Consider the following 21,627-nt stretch of genomic DNA (forward strand, 5'->3'; position numbering starts at 1 on the left):
TTTCTAAGTGTTTGAAAGGAGGCCCAGAAATCATGGCAGCCAAATGTAAAAATAGTAATCCTCTCTGAATCTGCCTTGAGATCGTATAGACACGGGGCAAGTTCTGGGGCCAAGGTGGCTCTGTGGCGTGTCACCACCGTGCTCCGAGCTCTGTGACATCTGTGAACGCAAAGGAGACATCTCCCCACGCATAGCCCTGGCTGCCAGCTGTAGAGAGGGAAAATAAGCACCCTTGTCCACTAAATCTACCTTCTTATTCTCTGCACATTCTCTCCCCTCCAATTCCTTCTCTTCCTTTGCAATAAATAGCTCATCAAACTTTCTTAGCCCCCAACCCCAACCCAAAACCTGGCGATACACAATTGTCAGGAAAATACTGAATGGCTAAGAATGAGCTTGCTTGTCCAAGGCTGCTGAGGCAAGAGGAAAGGGAGCTGTGAGTAGTTAGGGCCTCCACTGAAGCTTATGCTGCCAAGCCCAGAACCCCGGAAATGTCCCATCCAGCTATCCAAACAGGTCCAATCCACTTCCCACACTGAGAACACCCTACCATGACCACACATCCACAGGCCTGTTATATTTTTAGTTATTTTAACTCTTGTCCCTCCGAGCCATTGACAGAGCCCAGAAATTCAAGTCCTTATGAATCTACACTACCCCTTTCAGACCTCTCATACATGTCAAACCACTGTTTCCATTTTTGGAAGGATCGCCCCCACAACCAGAGACCATTTCGAAGAAGTAAAGCAGCATGTCATGTCCAGCGTATCCCCGACCCTGTTAGACTCTGACTCCTCTGGCAGCCTCTGAAAACCTCCTCTGGGAGAATGGTGCTGGCTTTCACTGTGTAGTAGGAAACCCGGCCAGATGGAGACGTTCCTACATCCCCACCAGTCATCCCTGCCTCTTATCTTCTGCAGCCCCTGGTTTGCACTGCCCCATCCCCAAGGCCATCCTGAGTTTCTTTTCAGCTCTGGTGGCCACTGGAATGGTCCTATTTGACTGAAATGTGACCTTCCATCCTTGATTTGGGGCAGAGATGCCTAGAAAGGAGGAAGAAACTAAGAAGCCATTATAAATACAAAACTAACAAGGCTAGTTTCTTATCCTGGCTTCTGAAATCTAAGTCAAAGTAGATGTGGCTGGTGCCGCTTTAAGGAATCTGACATCACTTACTTTTCTCATCTCCATCTAGCCTCCTGAGAAACAAAGCTAATCAGTTTCTAGACCAAGGGAAAAATCGGGGAGGCTTTTCTCCCAGGCCTGGTAGGATTCTTGGTCCTCAACAGAATCTGCTTCTAACTGGCCCCGCAGGAGACCTTCCTCTCTGGACTCCACCCTCCACCCCTTTGGCCTGGAGAACAACCCCGTTTGTTTGTTTTTTTGTTGTTGTTGTTGTTGTTGTTTTTAAGATTTTATTTGTCAGAGAGAGAGAGTACATACAAGCAGGCAGAGAGGCAGACAGAGAGAAGGAAGCAGGCTCCCTGCTGCGCAAGGAGCCCCATGCAGGACTCGATCCCAGGACCCCAGGATCATGACCTGAGCCGAAGGCAGCGGCTTAACCCACTGAGCCACCCAGGCGTCCCGAGAACAACCCAGTTTGTAACCACCATCACCCTCTTCTGCACGTGGGCCTTGGCCTCATGGGAGAGGAAAGGAATATAATATTTTTAGATCCTCCGCTCTTACAGGACAGAGTCTATCCTATAGGTGTTACATACACTACGAAGAAAGGCACCAAGGGAAGAAGGTTGTTCCCTCCCTGGCCCTGAATTCAGAGCATTAAAAAGACGGTAATGGTACCCACTAATGCCCCACCAACCAGAAGGTAATTCAAAGTACAAAACGTACAAAACCTTAAAACACACACACACACACACACACGTATACACAAGTTAAAATTAAACCACTTCCCTCCAGCGTTCCTGGTTGGAGGACACACTGAAACTTAACTGATCTCTGGTCCCATTGTGAGTGTTGGTCAGGGGTGGGAGGGACAGGTTGCCATTCCGGCTGTGCTGATACCACAAGGTCACGCTCACGAAGAGCCCAGGGCTGCCTGGGCTTTAGGCACTGCCCAATAAAGATCGCTTTGGCCCATCTCTGGAAGTTCTGTTAGCTTGGACCCCTGCCATTTATTTCTCTAACTGGTTCAATGTCGCCTGACACGAATTCACTGGATGACCATGAAGACTGATTCTACCCTGCAGGGGAGGTATAAATCTTATTTTTCCGTTTTCGTGGCATCATCTCCTAGTCTGTGAATCGGGCATGAAACCTTCATGTTGGGTGCCATATTCCCTCCATGTCGTATCCGTGTGTGTAATATCCGCTGGGCACTAGAGCTGTTCTCCGTATCCCGCGCTTCCTGTTCTCTCAGCACTGAAGATATCATTCCATCGTTTTTTCTGGCATCCCTTGTGGCTTCGGAAAGCAAGCTACTAGTTTGTCATTCCTTTCCGGGTAATCTGCCTCTTCTCTCTTTCCGCTTCGAAGATCATTTTGGTCTTTGCTCATCTGAGGCATTATGAAGTCACCTGTAGCTTGTATTAACCCTGCTTGAGCTTCACTGAGCTTCCTGAATCCACAAATTGGCATCTTACATCAATACTCAAAAATACTCAGTCTTCTTCTCCTCGGGTATTGCCTCTCTCTCCCTTTCTTTACCTCTGATCAGATATATATTAAAACTTCTCATTTTGGCCTTGGAGTGTCTTACCCTCTTTTTCACATTTTCATCTTGTTGTTTCCCTTTACCACCTCATGTGTAATTCAACTCTCACTCGTGCTTAACCGGGTCTCCCCTCCAGTGGTATGCAGTCGCAACTTAACTTAAGAAGTTTCGATGATTTGTTTTCCATTTCTAGACACTCTGTTTGGTTGTCTTTCAAACCTTTATCCAGTCAGATTGCATCTCTTGCTCCTTCCTCAAGTGTACCATTCCCTCCCTCCTTCTTTGAACGCACTGAAAAGCCTTATTTTATATTCTGTACTCCGTGGTTTCAATATCTGACATCTTTTCATTCCAAATCTGCTGCTTGTTTCTACCAGTTCTTGTTCATAGTAACTTTTTCCTTGTGATTTTTTTTTTAAGATTTATTGATTTATTTGACAGAGAGAGACACAGCAAGAGAGGAAACACAAGCAGGAGGAGTGAGAGAGGGAGAAGCAGGCTTCCCGTGAGCAGGGAGCCCGATGCGGGACTCGATTCCACAGCTCCAGGATCATGACCTTAGCTAAAAGAAGATGCTTAACGACTGAGCCACCCAGGCACCTCTTCCTTGTGATTGTTTATTACGAGCTTATATAGTTGGGGGAATTTCAGTAGATGAAATCCATTGATGCTTGGACTGAGAGCACATATCTTCAGAGAAGGTTTGCCGTTGCTTCTGTGAAGCCTTGCCCTTAGCAATGAGGAACCCTTTCCACTTGATTCTTTAGTTTAGGTTCCTTGGGAACTGGAGGCCTTGTGAAATCAGGACGCAGACCTGCCTGACAACTGGCTGGTATACACAGCATCTCAGGGTAGGGTTGCTTTCTCTTCCCCCGAAACCGAGACCAGATGAGGTGGTCACCCTTTGGAGGAGCAAGGGTCCTGGATTACGTGAGTCTCCAATTCAGAGTCCCCAGCTTGTGTGGCCCCTTAGCTTTGCCACTGTCTTCTGCACACTCTTAGGTTGGAAAGTTTTGGCCACTGGAAGGCATGGACACCACTGTGTGCAGCGCCCTCCTACCTGTCTGGATTCAGGAGTTTCCTTCGTTTTAGCCTTTGACTCTGCAAACTCCCACTCTCCTGCCAGCAAAAACAGTGTTCAAAAAACGTGTGTGCGGTTTTGGGTTTGATTCAGCATACGGAGCATTTTTAAAGGAAATTTCCAGCCACTGTTGCTGGAAATTTACATTTCCCTTTACCAACAAGTTCCGTTTTCTTATTAGAGAGACACCTCTATTCTGTAAATCACTTGCGGAGAGAAATGACGGAAAGGACCCAAGTTCAACAAGTGATCACGCACAGCTGTTATCAATTAATTCCACCTCCAGGTTTGCTTCCTGTCCTCTCCCCAACATCCCACCAGCTAGGTCTTCTATTCCCAGCCCTCCCAGGCAGTGCGTTAGAATTCATGGCACCAGCAAGATTTCATAGACCCTAATTTTTAAAAAGATTATCTTCCTTTAGAGAGGACTATAAATGATAATTTCTCCCATAAAAGGCTGCTCGAAAGCTAAGACTGCTTTAGTTTCCCTTAGTAACACAGCATGGATATTTGATTTATTCATTAATTCAACAACTTTTAAATACTATGCGCTAGGTACTCTGAGAGAAGCCTTCTCCAAGGCAAGGCTTTTATTCAACAAACATTTATTAAGTCCCTACCATGTTCTAAGAACTGGAAGAACAGCAGGAATAAAACGCAGAGGCAAGAAACAGCCTGGCGTCTTTAGAGGCCCAGAGTAGTTTAGAAGAGTTGAAACACAGAAGTAGGGGGCCAGAAATGGGCAAGAAATGGAAAGACGTATCCACACATTTATGTAAATTCTTCTCGAGCTTGTGTTTGTGTTGGAACTGTTTGAACTTTGAGAATTCATATACATTCCTTACTCTTTATGCTCAAATCAATATTTTATATTTAGATTTAAATTTTAAGCTTTTACTAAAATATGGTATTTGAATATGTAGAAGTCTACACCAGAAGATAAAACAGAAATTTTGTGTCTCCTAGTAGTTCTGTAACCAATTAATCCCTGGGTTAGTGCCAAGCCCTGGGCCAGCCATGGGTTAGGGTGGCCCACAGGGTCTGGGGTGGGAGTTGGGGGTGGATACAGGAGAACGCAGCAGAACCTTCTTGCACAGAGTATCTGGCTGGGAGTCCTGACCTGGGGGAATGCGGGAACCATGAATCTACAGGAGAAAGCTGAGACTAATCCCTGGGAAGTCAGGCTGGAGCAGGGGAAAATGACCAAGCAGCCTGGTCCACAATCACAAGGAGGCCTTGGGTTCAAGCCCAGCTCCAGGACACAGGCTGGGTACAGATTCTAGGCTGGAAGGCCAGGGAAACTTTCTTTGTGTTTGTTACAGATGAACAGGCGCACAGAGGGATTTATAATCTTTTTTAATTCGATAATTAGCATAGAATGTATTATTAATTTCAGAGGTAGTCAGTGATTCATCAGTTGCATATAATACCCAGTGCTCATTACATCAATGCGTGCTTCATGCCCTCCCCCCAGTTACCCCCCTCCCCACCCTTCTCCCCTCCAGCAATATTCAGTTTCTTTCCTGAGATTAAGAGTCTCCTGTGGTTTATCTCCCTCTCTGGTTTCCTCGTTTCATTTTTTTCTTCTCTTCCTTATGTTCCTCGGTTTTGTTGCTTAAATTCCACATATCAGTGAGATTATGTGATAATGGTCTTTGTCTCACAGAGGAGTTTAACTCAAAGATGACTGTGGAACCTAGGGCAGCGTGTGTCTCCCCTCCCATCCTTGGTGTGAGCAGCCAAAGCCTGTCGTGTGTTAGAGAGAACAGCCCAGGGTCAGTGGCTGAGGGGCATGGCTCTGGCAGGCCGGACCCTCAAGGAATGGCTCAAGCTGTCTAACTGCCACACGTCCACCTCCCGAGCTTCCTACGGCCACACCTGCAGAACCACGTGCGCACCTACACAAGGAGATGTGAGTCCTAGCTGGGGAGGATTTGCGGTGGAACTCAGTGTCGGACTTTGGGAAGACAGAACAACATATCCCTTTTGATTTCCGGCATACACTGGTGTGCTTTTCACTGGGGACTTTCCTGGTATGACTAAAAGAGAGTGAATGAGAGACGCCTTGGGGAATACAAATATGACATTAGATCCCATTGCAGAACACAGAGACGTCAGAGCGCCTGACAGGTATGTGTTCCAGTAAAGTTCTGAGGGTGACAGATAGACTCGTTTCCGGCTTTCCTAGTGACAATGAGCTGATCCCTTGACTAGGATCTCTGAGAGAAGACAGCCAAGTACTTCTCTGAATCTCTTCTGTGACAGCATGGGTTTCCTGAAGACAAGAAAGGAATGAAAAGTCACCACAGTCACTGTGGCTTTCAGCTGTTGAAAAGGGAAGCTAGACTCCAGATCATTCCGTCCGTGCTCCACCCATCTGTCAGAGCCCAGGTCACCATGGCTATGGGAGAGGCTTACAGGAAACGTGCTCGCCCCAGAGAGAGACTGCCCTGTCCTCCCCTAGGCAGCTTCTCAGTTCCAGCTCCTGTGTCCTCGCCTCCTGAACCCCGTGCCTGGCCCTCCTCCTCTCTCTCCGTCTCTGCCCTCTGAGGTTCCCCTCCTTGCCTTACCCCCTGAAATCCACTAAGGAAAGAGAAAGGAGAGCACGCTCTGGGTTGGGACTTCAGGAAAGATGTCAGAGACAAGGCACAGCTGACCCGGGCTTTGAATGGGGCCTGCCTTTCACAGCCAGAGAAGTGGTAGAAAAATGTTATAGGCAGAGGGCAACAGGGGGCAATGAACAGATCCGTTTGCTGAGAATTCACGGCTCCAGGAGAGAAGGGTCGCATAGATTATATGGGGCCTTTTAGGAGGGTCTTAAATTCTAAGCAAAATTTGAACTTGATCTACAAGCAATGAGAAAGCACTTAAATTAGAGGATATTGAGGACAAAAAATAAGAATTAAATTAATAATTTAAAAACAATAATATCTATAGAAAGCATAGTTGTTACTTTGACCCTAACAGTGATTCTGTGGACATAGTAGTGCTTAATGTGGACATGGAGGATGAATTGCCGCATCACTCAATCATATAAGCCCCCTGCTCCCATCAAGGCTTCATTAGGAACAGAACACCAGGTTCTCCGTGGAGTTGATAAGGGGAGAGGCACAGAAGTGCCTTCTCTTTGTCCCATCCATTTCAAGAAATGACCAGGCTGTCACTGAGCAGTGCTCCTGCTCTCCTCTGGATCCAGCTGGAGCAGGAGGGGCGAGGAGGGCAAGGCGGGAAGGAAGCCGTGCGTGGGAGAAGAGCTGCCCGAAAACAACCGCCCGTCAAGGCAAGGATGTCCTTATTAGTGACCCAGTCTCACTGTGGGTGCTGTGAGCGCCCCTGGAAACCTCTCCCAAGCTTTGGTTTGGAAGACTTCCAATTAGGCTGTTTCCGTTGAGACCACACAGACTGCTCAAGGGCTGCCCAGCTTTTCTGACCGTATAGACAGATATTCATGGGAGGTTGTCAATGGTCTCAAGTGTGTTTGTTATTAAACACAATAGGATAGGTTATATGGCTGTTGACATCCTCTGGAAAGGTTTTTTCTCCCCCCTCTGCAGTGAGAATAGGGAGGAACGGGAAACACAGGTATGATTAGGAAAAGACTAACAATCAACCTTATATTGACTTTTGTCTCGCTCTGCTTGCACCACTGGAAAGCAGCGTGCACAAGGCTGATGAAATGCTAGCGCACTTCATGGGCAATCAGGGAACGGTTATAAATAGAGCGGGCCGAAGAATAAAATAGAATGGTTTGCTGCAAATTCAAATATTGTTTAGGGAAAAGTGTCTATGTGTTCACATTTGGTATTTTTCCACCTGTAGTGGAAAGTAGTAACTTTCCAGAGTTATGACCCTGCCTTTTGGCTTTCCTTCCAGAGTCTCAAAGCAAAGATACCACGCAGAGAGGTGAGCTTCCTCAGTCTAAGGAAAATCAGGCATGGTGTCCGTCCAGAGGTTACAGCTGCACAAAACATCAGCCTGGAAATGGATTTGAACCCTGGGATTTAGAGAACTTTGGATTTATATAACATAGAGTTTAATAATTAAGGCCATAGGCGATGGAATATTAAACCAAAGTCTAATCTTGCTCTAATTTAATAATCTAGGGGTGACCCCTTGGATGAGTTCCTTAACACTAAAAAGAAAGATAATAGTACCCGTCTCATAGGGTTGTTGTGGGAATTAAGTGAGATAAATGAGGCCATGCACTTGTGAAGTATCAGCTGTCATCACTATGTTATTAATAAAGGTTTTAGGAGGCAGAGACAGAATACGCAACTGTGGCAAGAGCAAGGCCGAGGAACACCAAATTACGGAATCATCCCACTGTTCGAAAGGGACTTTCAAAACTCTTCCACCCCCTATCTAGTGACCCCAAGCTTCCTTCCCCACTTCTGTCCCTAAGTAGTTACTCAGCCCCTACCTGTAGGCACATGTTCCGTGGAAACTCGGCAGCCTCCGGCCAGGACCAGGGAGCTCAGCTGGAAGGTTCCTCTGCATGCTGAATCTCAATCTAACCTCCTAGAACCTTGACCTATTGCCTCCATTTCTTCCAGGGTGATAAAGAAGAGGCCCCTAAGGCACCTTTCAGTTCCTGAAATGATCGTTACTACATTTTGACTCCTCTAAGTTAAACTACCCCCGTTCCTTCAACTTCCCTTCAAGAGCAATGACTTCTAATCACATCACCATTGCCGGTCCCCCTTCTCTTAGATCAATGGTTCTCAGCCGGAGCGACCTGTCTAGAGACATTTATGGTTGTCATAAGAAGGGCAGGACTTTTGCTGGCATTGAAAAGACAGAGGCCGGGGATCCTACAGTCTGCAGCAGCAAAGAAGTATGTGGCCCAGACAGTCATAGTGCTGAGCCAGAGGAGCCCTGTCCTAAGCAAACACATTCATCGGTGTTCTTAAAGTGCAGGCCAAAAACATGCACAGACCAGAGTCCGCTAACACCGCCATTTTACCATCATTACTTTTCCGTAAACTTAGCCTAGGACTGTGGTAGTTGGTGGTAAGTGGCCAGTTCAAGCCCCCTTTCATGTGTTGCTGCTGGCCCAGAGATGGCACTCGCGGGGCGCACATACGCAGAAGTCTGTCATCATGGGGGCACTCTCCACCGCTGAGCCCCGAGGGAGCCTCGCAATCTTCTCCCACGCAATACCCGAGGCCATTACGATCGATCATTCAGAAGCAGCTGGCAAGCGAGAGGGAATCCATTTGCTGGCCATGTCTCCCTGGTTTTGTGGCATTGAGGCCCAGATAGGATGGAATCATGGGGCCTATGTTTTGGAGGACCCCCAGAATATCGTGTCAGGTTTTTCAGTGGCAGCTTGAAGGAAGACAGGATGCCTCAACATGATGCTCAAAAGCACCTGAGTCTCTCCCATACAATTTCCTAAAATGTCTTCCCCAAACTGAAAGCCATGCTGTCCACTACCGTGAGAGCAGTGTGACAGGGCAGGGCTGCCCAGAAGGACACTCACGCACGTGCACACACACACACACACACACACACACGCACGCACACACACACTCTTACATAAGCTCCACATAACAGTCTCCTCTTTGCCAATTGCTTCCTGACCCTCCATTTACCACTCACAAATGCTCATGCTCGCAATTCCCTGGATCAATACTGGCCTTGATTTTACCAATATAAAGAGATAAAGCAGGGGACTATAGAGAAGGAGGAAAAGTGTTGAGGAGACAATAATCTAAGCCTCTCAGAAACTTAAAACCTGTACTAATCAATATCCAGAAAATAGATAATTTTGCCTTACAGCCCAATGCTCTGTTCCACATAGTATTTCAAAATAATTTCTTTTCACCTTTGATGGGGTGAAAAAAGAGAAACGTGTTGGATAGGCTGAAGTAAACGTCTCTGGTGTCAGCATTCTTTATAAACTCGGTGGCTTGGTTAGTTTATGAACAAAGTAATATGTTTGATTTATTCAAATATTTACTTGATTTACTCAAATATTCTGCTTGGTATATTTAATTTAAATTTTTTATTTATATTTATTTTTATTTTTATGTGTTATATAATATATAGTATGTATATTTATTTAATATATAAAATGTTTATATTTATATATTTATATTTATAAATTTAAATATTTCATTTTAAAAAGCATATTTACGGGCGCCTGGGTAGCTCAGTGGGTTAAAGCCTCTGCCTTCAGCTCGGGTCATGATCCCAGGGTCCTGGGATCGAGCCCTGCATCGGGCTCTCTGCTCAGCAAGGAGCCTGCTTCCTCCTCTCTCTCTCTCTGCCTGCCTCCCTGCCTACTTGTGATGTCTGTCTGTCAAATAAATAAATAAAATCTTTAAAAAAAATAAAAATTAAAAAAAGCATATTTACTTTAAAAGTATAATTTATTCAGGTTAATCATATGTGTGCTAACAATCTTCTTCTCAGAGTCTTAATCATTTATTGTTTATTCAAGTGAAGGTAAGCTGATGATCTGAAGGAATGTGGTATCTCTCGGTTCTGCCAGCATTGGGGAAGGAGGCAGAAATTAGAGAACATAGAAACCATTAATGTTTGGATAAAACAAAGAGCGCTTTATGTCTTCCAGACATAGTGCTCTGCACATGGCATAGCAGATCCAGAAAGCCCTTGTTTTTGGAAACAGATCTAGAGGAGATATGCAGGGGTGGGGATGAAGGGAGGCTCTGACCTTGTGGCTTCCTGCCACATGGGAATTTTGCGGCTTGGTGTGGCTTTCAGGTTTTTGGTTTTTTTTAATTAATAAATTTATTTATTTGAGAGAGAGAGAGATCACAAGTACACAGAGAGGCAGGCAGAGAGAGGAGGAAGCAGGCTCCCCGCTGAGCAGAGAGCCTGACGTGGGGCTCGATCCCAGGACCCTGAGATCATGACCTGAGCCGAAGGCAGAGGCTTAACCCACTGAGCCACCCAGGCACCCCGTTTTTGTTTTTTTTTTTAATTTTAAATAAACATCTGCCCTTGGAGCTCCCTCCCCAGAGAAGCCCATCCTAGGTTCACCTTCCCATATGTCCACCTTTCCAGAAAACTCAGACTCAAGTACCCTCAGTCAGTGTCTGCTCAGTTGTTTCTGTGCATTTTTAATATCCCCTGAAGCAGCTTCTGGCCCTACTGAGATGCCTGCTTTGGAGATCTGAGTCACCTCCCCACATACCCAGTATTATTTCTTTAGTAGACCGATTACAAAGTCACCTAGGTCATGAGTGGTCTGCCCTTAACCCTGTTTTTTCCCAGGTCCTTTACTGTGTGATTTGCTACAGCATGAGGCTTTTCTGGAACACACATACATGTCTTCACAGAAATGCCTGATTTCTTTCAAGGCAGCAGCAACAGAAGCAAAGACACATGAGGGAACTGAGAAAGGCCACCCTCGGGGAGTCCATACTACGTGTTTGGTGGAATCCAAGTCCATCCCCTGCAAGGCTCTGAGTCTTGCAGCCCCTGAAGGCCCCTTCTCCCATCCCAGAGCCCTGAGCAGGATGCTTGGGTCCTAACCCTGTCCATGTGGTCCTGGGATCAAGTCCCGCATTGGGCTCCCTGCTCAGTGGGGAGTCTGCTTCTTCCTCTCCCCCCTGTTCATTCTCTCTAATAAATAAAACATTAAAAAAAAAAGAAAGAAAGCTCCTTGAGGGCTGACACTTCATCTCTACAATGTCCTCCCAACAATATCTTTCACGCAATAAATACTTCATAAATGTTTCCTAAATGAACAAATCTTCCAAAAGCACTGATTTCCATCTGGGCCCCTTTGTAAGGAGTGTCTAATAAATGTGCCCTGTGAATTCCAGTGTGGTGGTTAAAAGACAGTTTCACATTAAAAATTTCCTGCAGCATCATTACCGGAAATTATTCTGGAAAAGTAAAAACCAAAAAGCAATGTAAGTACACCTTATGTGAATATTTTATTCAGCTTTTTAAAAAATTAATAAGCAGCAAAACAGGAACTATTTAATTTGGCTGCTCTGAGAGTTCCTGCTTCCCTTTCCAAGGCTCTAGAGGGTGAGCTATTTCCCAAGGGAACAGCAGCTCCGAACAAACCTCAAGGTGATTCCCACTTAGAGAAAGCGCTGGTAGCCAGGAAGGTTCCGCTTCCACAATTAGGGAAGCACGTGGGTCTGTGGGGACGGAGCTGGCCTCGGCCGCTCTGATGGGTCCACACAAGCTCCAATTGTTCCCCTCCTGTTGGTGAGTGGCCAGGTATCTGTTCTGTGTCTTTGCTTTTTCTGAGAGAGGGTGGAGGACGGCATACATGAAGGCCTATGGCAGGGAGGACCTACAATGCTTCAAGGGGAAGCATGGGGAGAGGCAAAGACTGGGGAGAAGGCAAGGTGTCCCCTTTGAGAGGCCCTGTGAGTTGTCATCCCAGGGGAGATGGAAGTTTTAAGCAGAGGACTATGCTGACTCTGTTACAGTTTTGTAATCTTTCTTCCAAAGAGCTCAGTAGCTGAGCCGGGGGGCTCATCCCTACACCATGGGCACCAGCAAGGAAACACATATTCTAACTTAGAAACAGGTTTGTTACCTCACCACAGCAGAAAAATAAGACTGGGAATAGCTAGTACTTATTGAAGCTTCCCAGGTGCCAGGCACTCTACTGCTTTTTGTTTGTTTGTTTGTTTTTTAAAGATTTTATTTATTTGGCAGAGAGAGATCACAAGTAGGCGGAGAGAGAGGAGGAAACAGGCTCCCTGCCGAGCAGAGAGCCCGATGCCGCTGAACCCAGTCCAGGACCCTGAGATCATGACCCGAGCCTTAACCCACTGAGGGTTAACCCACTGAGCTGCCCAGGCACCCCGCCAGGCACTCTTCTAAGTGATTTTACAAATCACCTAACTTGGAGTAACGCTGTGGTAGCTCATTTAATCCTAACAAGGAGGAATGGGAACTTGAAACACAGCTGGAGCCAGGGGCGCTGAGGCTCAAACCCATGTGGGCTCACCCCGCGAGCCACGCTCGGGACCTCAACCTATTCTCCCCCTCATCTTGCCACTAGGTTGTCCCCCTCGGCTAATCCGGTATAAAAATTCCAAAGTCACACTAATGCTGGCAGTGGGAGGACTGGGTAGGAGACGTCCCGGCTGCAAACAGGGAAAACTGTGAGGAGGGCACTGGAAAAATGCTGGGGAGACATGGTGGCGACGGGGGACAGTGAAGACAGGAATGAAGAGGTGTGAGAGACATGAAGGAGCCCCTCAGCAGGACTTGGTAACTCAAAGGAGAAAATGCTCATTGGGCACCAGCCCCGAGCCCGGTGTGTGGTATTTTTGATGTGTCAAAATACTGTAACGTTTCCAATATTACCAGTCCACAGGATTAAGTCATAGCTTTTGTTATTTTTTTTTAAAGATTTTTTTATTTATTTATTTGACAGAGAGAGATCACAAGTAGACAGAGAGAGAGAGAGAGAGGAGGAGGAAGCAGGCTCCCTGCCGAGCAGAGAGCCCGATGCGGGGCTCGATCCCAGGACCTGGGATCATGACCTGGGCCGAAGGCAGAGGCTTTAACCCACTGAGCTACCCAGGCGCCCCTGTTATTTTTTTTTTTTTTTTAAGATCTTATTTATTTCTTAGAAAGAGAGAGAGCATGCACGCAGGGAGAGCAGCAGGCAGAGGGAGAAGCAGGCTCCCTGCTGAGCAGGCAGCCTGATGTGGACTCGATCCCAGGACCCTGGGATCATGGCCTGAGCCGAAGGCAGATGATCAACTGACTGAGCCACCTAGGTGTCCCAAATCAGCTTTTAATAACAAATGCATTGCAAACAGCTGCAGGTAAACTTTTTGATGGTAAAAAGTAATATATAAATAGCCCTTTACAGATTATGACATAGCCGCTCTCTACTTTGATCTGAAAACAACCCTTTAATATTCATTGTTCTGGCTGCCGTAACAAAAACCCACTGACCAGGTGGTCTAACCAGAAACGTGATCTAACCAGAAACGTGCTCTCTCACAGCTCGGATAAGAGCAGTAGGTCGGTGGGGTCGCTTCCTTTGGAGGGGGAAGGGGAGTCTGCTCCGGGCCTCCCTGCCATCTCCTGGTGGTTTGTGGGCCATCTTTGATTTTCCTTGCTTGAATCTCGGCTTTCATCTTCATGTAGTGTTTTCCCTGAGTGTGCTTGCATGTCTGTGGCTAAATTTCCCCTTGTTATGAGAACACCAGTCCTATTGGACTAGGGCCCCACCCTACTCTGATATGACCCCATCGAATGAATTACATCTGCAAAGACCCTATTTCCAAATCAAGTGACATTCTGAAGGGTTCGGGGTTTGGATCTCCAAATGTAAATTTGGTGGGGGGTGGGTGGCACACTTCAACCCCTAACGCCCTAGAGCACGTAAAGCAGGAATTACTCTTACTCCCATTTTAAAGATAAAGAAACCAAGTCTCAGAGACATGAAGTAATTGAAGGTAAGCGAGAGCCGGGGTCCCAAAGTCAAGTCCGCTCTCCAGTTCGGCGGTCGGTACCTCTTGCTGAGATGGTGTAGCTGTTCTCACACACTTGGAGCAGTGAGAACTGAGGGTGCCCCGACGTATAGAGAGAGGGGAAGTGGTCAGATACGGTCTCCTCTTAGAATCAGTGGCAGGTACCTGATTCTCATTGGAAGCATCATTTGGCTAATTCAATTGCTGCCCCTACAGCTACACTCACGAGGGCTTCACCTCCAGGGAAACTGTTGACTCAAATGGTTTCTTGGACGTCTGTTGTTTTTCTCCAGTGGGCCCATCCCTGGGCCAAGGGGAGCTGGGTACAATGAGCCTATTCAGGGCAGAAAGGAAAATGTCCTGTGCTTCCCTTTTCTCTCTGTGGTATCATTCTTTGCCTCCCTGTGCCTCTCTTTTGTCCTGCTATTGAGTAACATCAGTGTGGGTGTGGGGACTGTGTGAATTGCCAGCAGGGAGAGAGTGTGGCCCAGGACACCTGCCTGAGGACCTGCATGCAAGGGCGGGCAGCAGTGGGCCAGCTTCCCAGGAACCGCTCTGCCAACACCACAGCACCAACGTGGGCCTTCTGTTCCGGAGTTCCTCTCAGCAGCTAGAGCTGGTGCCCCTCAAGGAGCATGGGTCCCCCTGGAGAGGACCCCTGTGCCCCATGTGCAAGCCCCCAACTCTGGGGAGGCAGTGCGGGGAGAAGATGAGTGCAGGTTCCAGAGACAGATTCTATTCCCAGCTGGGCCACTGAACAACAATATGCATATAAGGCAGATGCTTAACCTCCTGTGTCATCTTCTCATCTGTAAAACGCAGATGATAAATGTGTTTGCCTTGTAAGGTTATTGAATAGATAAATGATATAATCCATAAACAGTGCCTAGAACATGTGTGCCAAGTAATTCTAGCACTCAGCAAATGTAAACACTACTTCCTTATTTTTTTCCCCAAATGTCATTTGTTGATCTGTTCATTGAGAAAGGGCAGGAATCATCTCAAGAAGCTAACCATGGTTGTGTCTGGATGATGGAATTGCGGGTTATTTTAATGTCCTTTTTTTTTTTTAACCTATTTGTATTTTCTAAACTCTCTGTAAGAGATACATATTACTTTTTTAAAAGATTTTATTTATTTGACAGAGAGAGAGAGAGCACAAGTAGGGAGAGTGGCAGAGGGAGAAGGAAAACCAGGCTTCCCGCTGAGCAGGGAGTCTGATGCGGGGCTTAGTCCCAGGACCCCAGGATCATGACCTGAGCCGAAGGCAGAGGCCTAACCGAATGAGCCACCCAGGTGCCCTTGTATTACTTTCTTAATAAGAGAAAGCAAAGTTCCACTGAGGATCGAGAGGGTTCAGGGAACTGGGGATGAGTGGGTATGGGCGAAGACATGACCGCCGTCCTCAGTGTAAAGTCTATGGAAGGAGACAAGACAGGTAGGTCAATGATGGGCATCGATGCTCCATGCGGACTGAGTAGGGGACCCATCCCCCTCAAGTTGCGCCTGGCACTGCAGAGGTGTCATCAGTTTTGCCCCAACGATCTTCGTACAGTCTTTCCCGATCTGGAAATAGGAGTCAGATGACACACCGTCAGATAAAGGGGTCACTCCTTCCATCTCTCCCAGCACCCCGGGGAGATGGGGATTGTTGAGAATCCTGCCTAAGGCACCGCTTTCTAGGTAAGGGCTCATGGTGCAGATAGAGGTCAAGATGCTTTTAGGAGTACCTCTGATAGATAACACACAGGAACCCCGGTTGCAAAGCAGCATGTCAAGTGCAATGAAGAGTAATTTCCTGTTTCTCTATCTCTCCATAGTGTTATTAGCATCATCATTATTTTGGCTGGAGCCATTGTCCTTATCATCGGTTTTGGTATTTCAGGTATGTGATTTCCCGCGTTCCTGTGACTCACTCACTCACCCCTCGCCACTACATCCCGACCACTCGATGGGGCCAAATGGAAAATCAGAACACTGGTTCTTCTGCTCATTGGCTCTGCTCTCTTTGAATTACATTTCACCCCCTGGGACTCTGTTTCCTCGGTGACAGGCCGGGGAAATAATGTCCATGTGACCAGGTAGTTGAGAGAACCCCACGGGCTGTTTATCAGAGAGTTCTGCCTACCAGTCAGCACTGCAGAGGTCACTCTGGCGACCCGGAGAAAGGGCTGCGGCTGAGCCATCCTACCTGCGGTTGGCCCGGAGGGATGATCCCCGTGCAGTGAAGCATCAGGTCTTTGCACACAGGGGTCTCAGGGAAAGAGAGCACTGGCTGTGACCAGTGGAGGGAACAGGTGCCGCTGTGCGTGGATGGTGAGTTTCTGAGCGCAGCTGATGTCAGTGACAGGCAGAGTCTTATCTTTCCTTGTCTATGTGGACCGCGTCTTAGAAGCATCTGTTACGGAAGCCACCTACGTAAGACACATTGAGTTAGGCCAGCAGCTGTCTTCTCTGAGGCAACCTGTTTGCTCCATTTCCCTTAAACTACCAAATTCCGGCCAACATTTCTATTTTAACTTAGTCTGTGGCCCTGTCACTCTATAACTTTAGTTTTTATAGTCTGCCTTCTCTCTGTCCCTCTCCTCTGCCGTGGGTGTGCTGCCACCAAATCGTGGTCACAAAGCCTGAATGAAGAAAACACAGAGTAGATATGTTTGCCTGGAAAAGGTATTAGTCCCCTTCCTCACTTTCTTTGTCAAAAATTTCGGGGCACCTGGCTGGCTCAGTCAGTATAGCACATGACTCTTGACCTCGGGGTGGTAAGTTTGAGCCTCACATTGGTTGTAGAGGTTACTTAAAAAATAAGATCTTTTTTAAAAAGTTATTTTGTCTTTCATCCATTTTTCAATTGGATTATTTTTTCTTTTTGATTTGTAGGAATTCTTTATATATTTTGGAAGCAGTTTGGTTATATACAATGTAAAATCTCTTCTTCTCTATGGCTTTTTCACTCTCTTAGTGATGTTGACGTCTTTCAATCAACTGAAGATCTTAATTTCAATCTAGTCCATTTTATCCATCTTTTCCGTCATACAGGAACTTTTTATAACTGTTAGGTTAAGAAGTGTTTGCCTATCTCAAGGTCATGATTTTTTTTTCTAGATTATCTTGTAGAAGCCTTATTGTTTTACCTTTCACATTTGTATCTGTTAAGCATCCAGAATTAATTTGGGGCATGGTGCAAGATAGTGGTCAAAATTCACATGTTCCACGTGGCTCTCCAGTTGACCTAGTGCCATTTGTTAAAACCACTGCCCTTCCCCCAACTTCTCGCCAAATGCCATTTTTGTCAGAAATCAAGTATCCAAAGGTATATGGATCTGTTTCTGAATGTACTAGCCTGTTTCATTCTAATATTCCTTTAGAGTTCATTTTCCTTTTTGTTATCTCTTTACCTATTGCTAATCTTGGGCATGGGTGTGTGTGTGTGTGTGTGTGTGTGTGTGTCTCATCATAAAGCAGGTTTGAGGTCAACAGAACAGTAGTTTTGAAAGAACCAGGTTCATGTTTGATTTTTACTTCCTCTGATTGTTTTCCTATTAATTTTGTCTTTTATCTTTATTAATGTCCCACTTTCTGCTTTGTTTTGCTGTCTCTTTTTTTTCTAAAATCTTAAAACAAGCACTTTGGAAAAGAGTATGCCAAGGAAGGCAATAAACGGATTTTAGTAGATACCGTCATTCAGTTTTCCAAAATGATTTACCAATTTACTCTTCACGAGAAGCATATGAGAGAGCTGGTGCTCTGTGTCCTCACCCTCTGTAGCACTTGCTCTTGTGGAATCTTGTTGTGGCTTAATTTCTATTTCCTGGGGACTGAGGAGAGTGAGTACATGTTCATATGAAAAACATAATGTGGAGCGACAGAGCCAGACACAAAACAGTCCATTCTGTATAATTCCATGTATTTGTAGTTCAAAAACAGGCAAAAGAATCTCTGCTCTTAGAAAGGCAGGGAAAGCCTGAGGGGGTAGCCAATTAGGAGGGAGTGTGAGGGGACTTCCGGGGGATAATAAAGTTCTAGTTCTTGGTGTGGGTGATAATTACAAGGGATGAAATTGTGGTAATTCTTCCAACTGCACAGTTACGATGTGTACATTTTTTATGTACGTCATACTTTAATACACTCATATATACACACATATTACAAATATATATTATAAAATATGTACATATTTTTAGCAGTAATATATTGATAAAGCAAATATTTTGGGCTAACTTTTAAAGATATCAGTGCATACATTCGGTGCCTTCCTCATTAATGCTTAATTAACTCTTCCTTAGTTATAATTTACCCTATCCTGGATCTTATATACCACCTTGAATTAAAACCCCAGTGTTTGTCTTTCACTCTAAATCTTAGTGACTAATTTTTTGGGGCCTAGGGCTAAATGGCTTGGCACCAGGGCCCCTCTGGAATTATGTTTTGCTTGTCAGGGGCTTTGACTACCCTAGCAAGAATTTTCACATTGTCCCAGTTTCCTTGTGAAAGTCAACCCTTTGCCACTCACACTTTTCCCTGTTGAATAACTATAGTGACCTCAAGTACTTAGCTCAGTTTCCTGAAGACAATGCTCAGAGGGTACTCCCTAAGTGCCTTTTGAATGGACTAGTGGATGGATGTTTGGAGAGGTAAATACATAGCTAAAAGCTAGTCTATTCAGTTCAGCAATATTCCCCCCATAATATTAAAACCCTACCACCAATGAAGAGTTTTTCCACCTCCTTCCTATTTCATGGGGGTAAAAGCTGGTTGTTTTGGATGAAATGGGCTGTTTATTTAAACTCAGCACTCTTTAGTTGGATTTTTCCCAATTGCTTTTATTAAAAAGACCATAACCCTTATCTAAGAGCATCATATTATCACACTTCAGATAAATTCAATAAAATGTTAGCTGGCTTAATACACAAGACAGTGAAATTAAGGAAATGATATTACATAAGTGATGATGATGATATCTTCTGAATCCTTCCAATGTGCACTTCATTGTACTAAATAACTCGGCATACATTATCTGATTTACTGTTCACAACAAATAGGAGATGAGGATTATTACTACATCCTGGTAAGTACTCACACAAGGTTGCACACAGCTAGCAGGTGGGACAATAGTACCAAGCCCTGGTAATTTGCTTCCAGAACCCACACTCCTCCCCACCACCCTGTGCCAATAGTAACATTCATAGAGGGTTGTGGCAGAGAAGGGTGTTTTCTGATTTGCTTTGTAGGCATTATGCCTGAGACCGCAGCTTTTAAAGACATAGAGATATTCCTAAATACAGAAAAAAATTTAATTTCTTTGAAACTCTCCTCGGGCCATATATACCACCTCCTCATAGCCATCCTACCCCTTAGAAGTACTAAATATAGACCCCATAAAACATAAAACACATTTGAGGTAGACTGTTTGGAAGAGAGGTTGAGAGGCTCCCGTTAACCCCTGCTTATAGGACAGCATTTGTGAATGACCTTTCGAGAAGGGTGGGAGACATGTGGAAAGGCCCCCGACCCTACTTAGCCCAGTCCATGACTTCAAATGGCTCTGTGTAAGGGAAGAGTTTAAGAATCAGACAGAGACGTTCTAATCTCAGGTCTGGCACTAACTGTGTGTCCTTTGGGACACAACTTTCCAGAAAAGTTTCCCCACCAGTAAAATAGAGCCATTGTGGGAATTAAATGAGAAAAGTGTGTGTGAAGTACCCAGCGCATGAGCGTAGAAAATGGCTGCCATTGTTCCTTATATTAATGGCATCCATGCCATTAATGATAATTTGTGATTATTAATGCACTTATATAGCACTTCTTAAAACTTGCACGATTTCCTTGACATACTAGGGCCAACTTCCTTTGAAGTTAGAGAGGCCAGGGCAGAAAGCCACAGGAAACTCCTCATAATAGATGCTGTGTCTTTGGACACTGGATAAGCCAAGCAGGCATGTGTTCATGGCACCAAAATAGGAGACTGAACAAATTGTTTGAAAAGTATTTGAGAGAGAGATTTTTTTTTAATTGTACTCATCTGAGAAACAGCTGTTGGCCTTTCTTCTATTTTATGGTCTTCAGTTGTTTTCATTTTTACATAAGGTGGGGACACCAATCTCTACATATTTTAGTCTGGCCATGGTTATCAGCCAAACATGGGAGAAAGAGGACAGGCTTAGTTCCAGACAAGATCGTGTTCAATACTGAATCTAGTATGGGGCTGTAGGTGGCCATTTACTCCCACAGAGCCTCTTTATACCATTTATAAAATGGGTAGAATGATAATTCTCACCTCTCATGGTTCTTACCAGCCTGAAAACGAGTCACTTTAACTGAAGCAATTACTAAAGTTGTTCCTTTCCTCCTGCTGCTCTGATCTGCAATCTTTCCAAATGATTCTAGTTAACCATGGTCCTTGATACCATTAAGATTTAACATGTGGCAAGTCAGGTACTAAGTTAAACTCTTTACCTGTATTGTAGCATTTAGTCCTTTCAGGGACCGACTGAGGGAGCCTCTACTATCATTAACATCTTCATTTTACAGATGAAAAAAAAAAAAAAATGACAAAACGAAGTTAGAAAACGTGTCCAAGGTCACATATCCAGGGAGTGGCACAGCTGAAACTTGAACCCAGAGGGCCTGACACCTGTTCTCAAACACCAGCTGCTTCCCAATTGTTCCCTCCTCGAGCCTGGCCCAGCATCCTTCCTCATTTCTTCTCAAGGAAGCCACTACCACCCCCAAACCTGCTCTCTTCCCGGGCAGGTGTGGCACTCACACTGGTGCCGGGTAAGCCTCCGTGGGACCCCGTTAAGCCTTGTGCTATGATGTCCAGCATCGTACAGAGCATCAGGTGCTGAATGCCCACTGTTGAACATGCCCAGTATGTTCTGTAGGCTGCGGGAGACAGGACGTGTCTTACGCAACTTCCCAGGTTGTTGTTTTTTTTTAAAGATTTTATTTCTTTGACAGACAGAGATCACAAGTAGGCAGAGAGGCAGACAGGGGTGGTGGGGGAAGCAGGCTCCCCGCTGAGCAGAGATCCCAACTGGAGCCGAAGGCAGAGGCTTTAACCCACTGAGCCACACAGGTGTCCCCATTTCCCAGGCTTTATCCGGTGCTACTGGGACATCCCAGATTCATAATCTCTGAAGAATTCTTGCCTTGTATTATCTGTAACCTCACTTTCCAAGAGATTTCTGCTCCTACAGCACAGGGCAACTGAATAGCATTCAGCCCCTGTGAAAACAGAACTCTGGATTTTAGCTTGCTCCTCTTTTCCCGTGCAAACTGGAGCTGTTGTACTAATTAGCCCTCCAGGGCCAGAGAATACATTTTCAGTAAACAGGTAGGTCTTCAGACTTGAAAGTTCAAATCTGTGCCTGTTTCAATTAACAGAATTCTGTCATGAGGTAACTGCCTTGAACTGACCTCCTAGAGCCTTTCTTTTTTTT

General features: G+C 45.6%; 1 protein-coding gene across 1 annotated transcript in view; it reads left to right on the plus strand.

Moving 5' to 3' along the window:
* VTCN1 (V-set domain containing T cell activation inhibitor 1) overlaps nucleotides 1-21,627 on the plus strand; it is a 74,795-nt gene that overhangs the window by 34,728 nt on the left and 18,440 nt on the right. The window contains exons 3-4 of the mRNA XM_046019651.1: nucleotides 4,311-4,418; nucleotides 16,006-16,070. Coding sequence (XP_045875607.1) covers nucleotides 4,311-4,418; nucleotides 16,006-16,070 — 173 coding nt within the window. The remainder of the gene's footprint in view (nucleotides 1-4,310; nucleotides 4,419-16,005; nucleotides 16,071-21,627) is intronic.

Source organism: Meles meles, chromosome 1, assembly GCF_922984935.1.
Source record: "Meles meles chromosome 1, mMelMel3.1 paternal haplotype, whole genome shotgun sequence".
In the NCBI taxonomy this organism is placed as follows: domain Eukaryota; kingdom Metazoa; phylum Chordata; class Mammalia; order Carnivora; family Mustelidae; genus Meles; species Meles meles.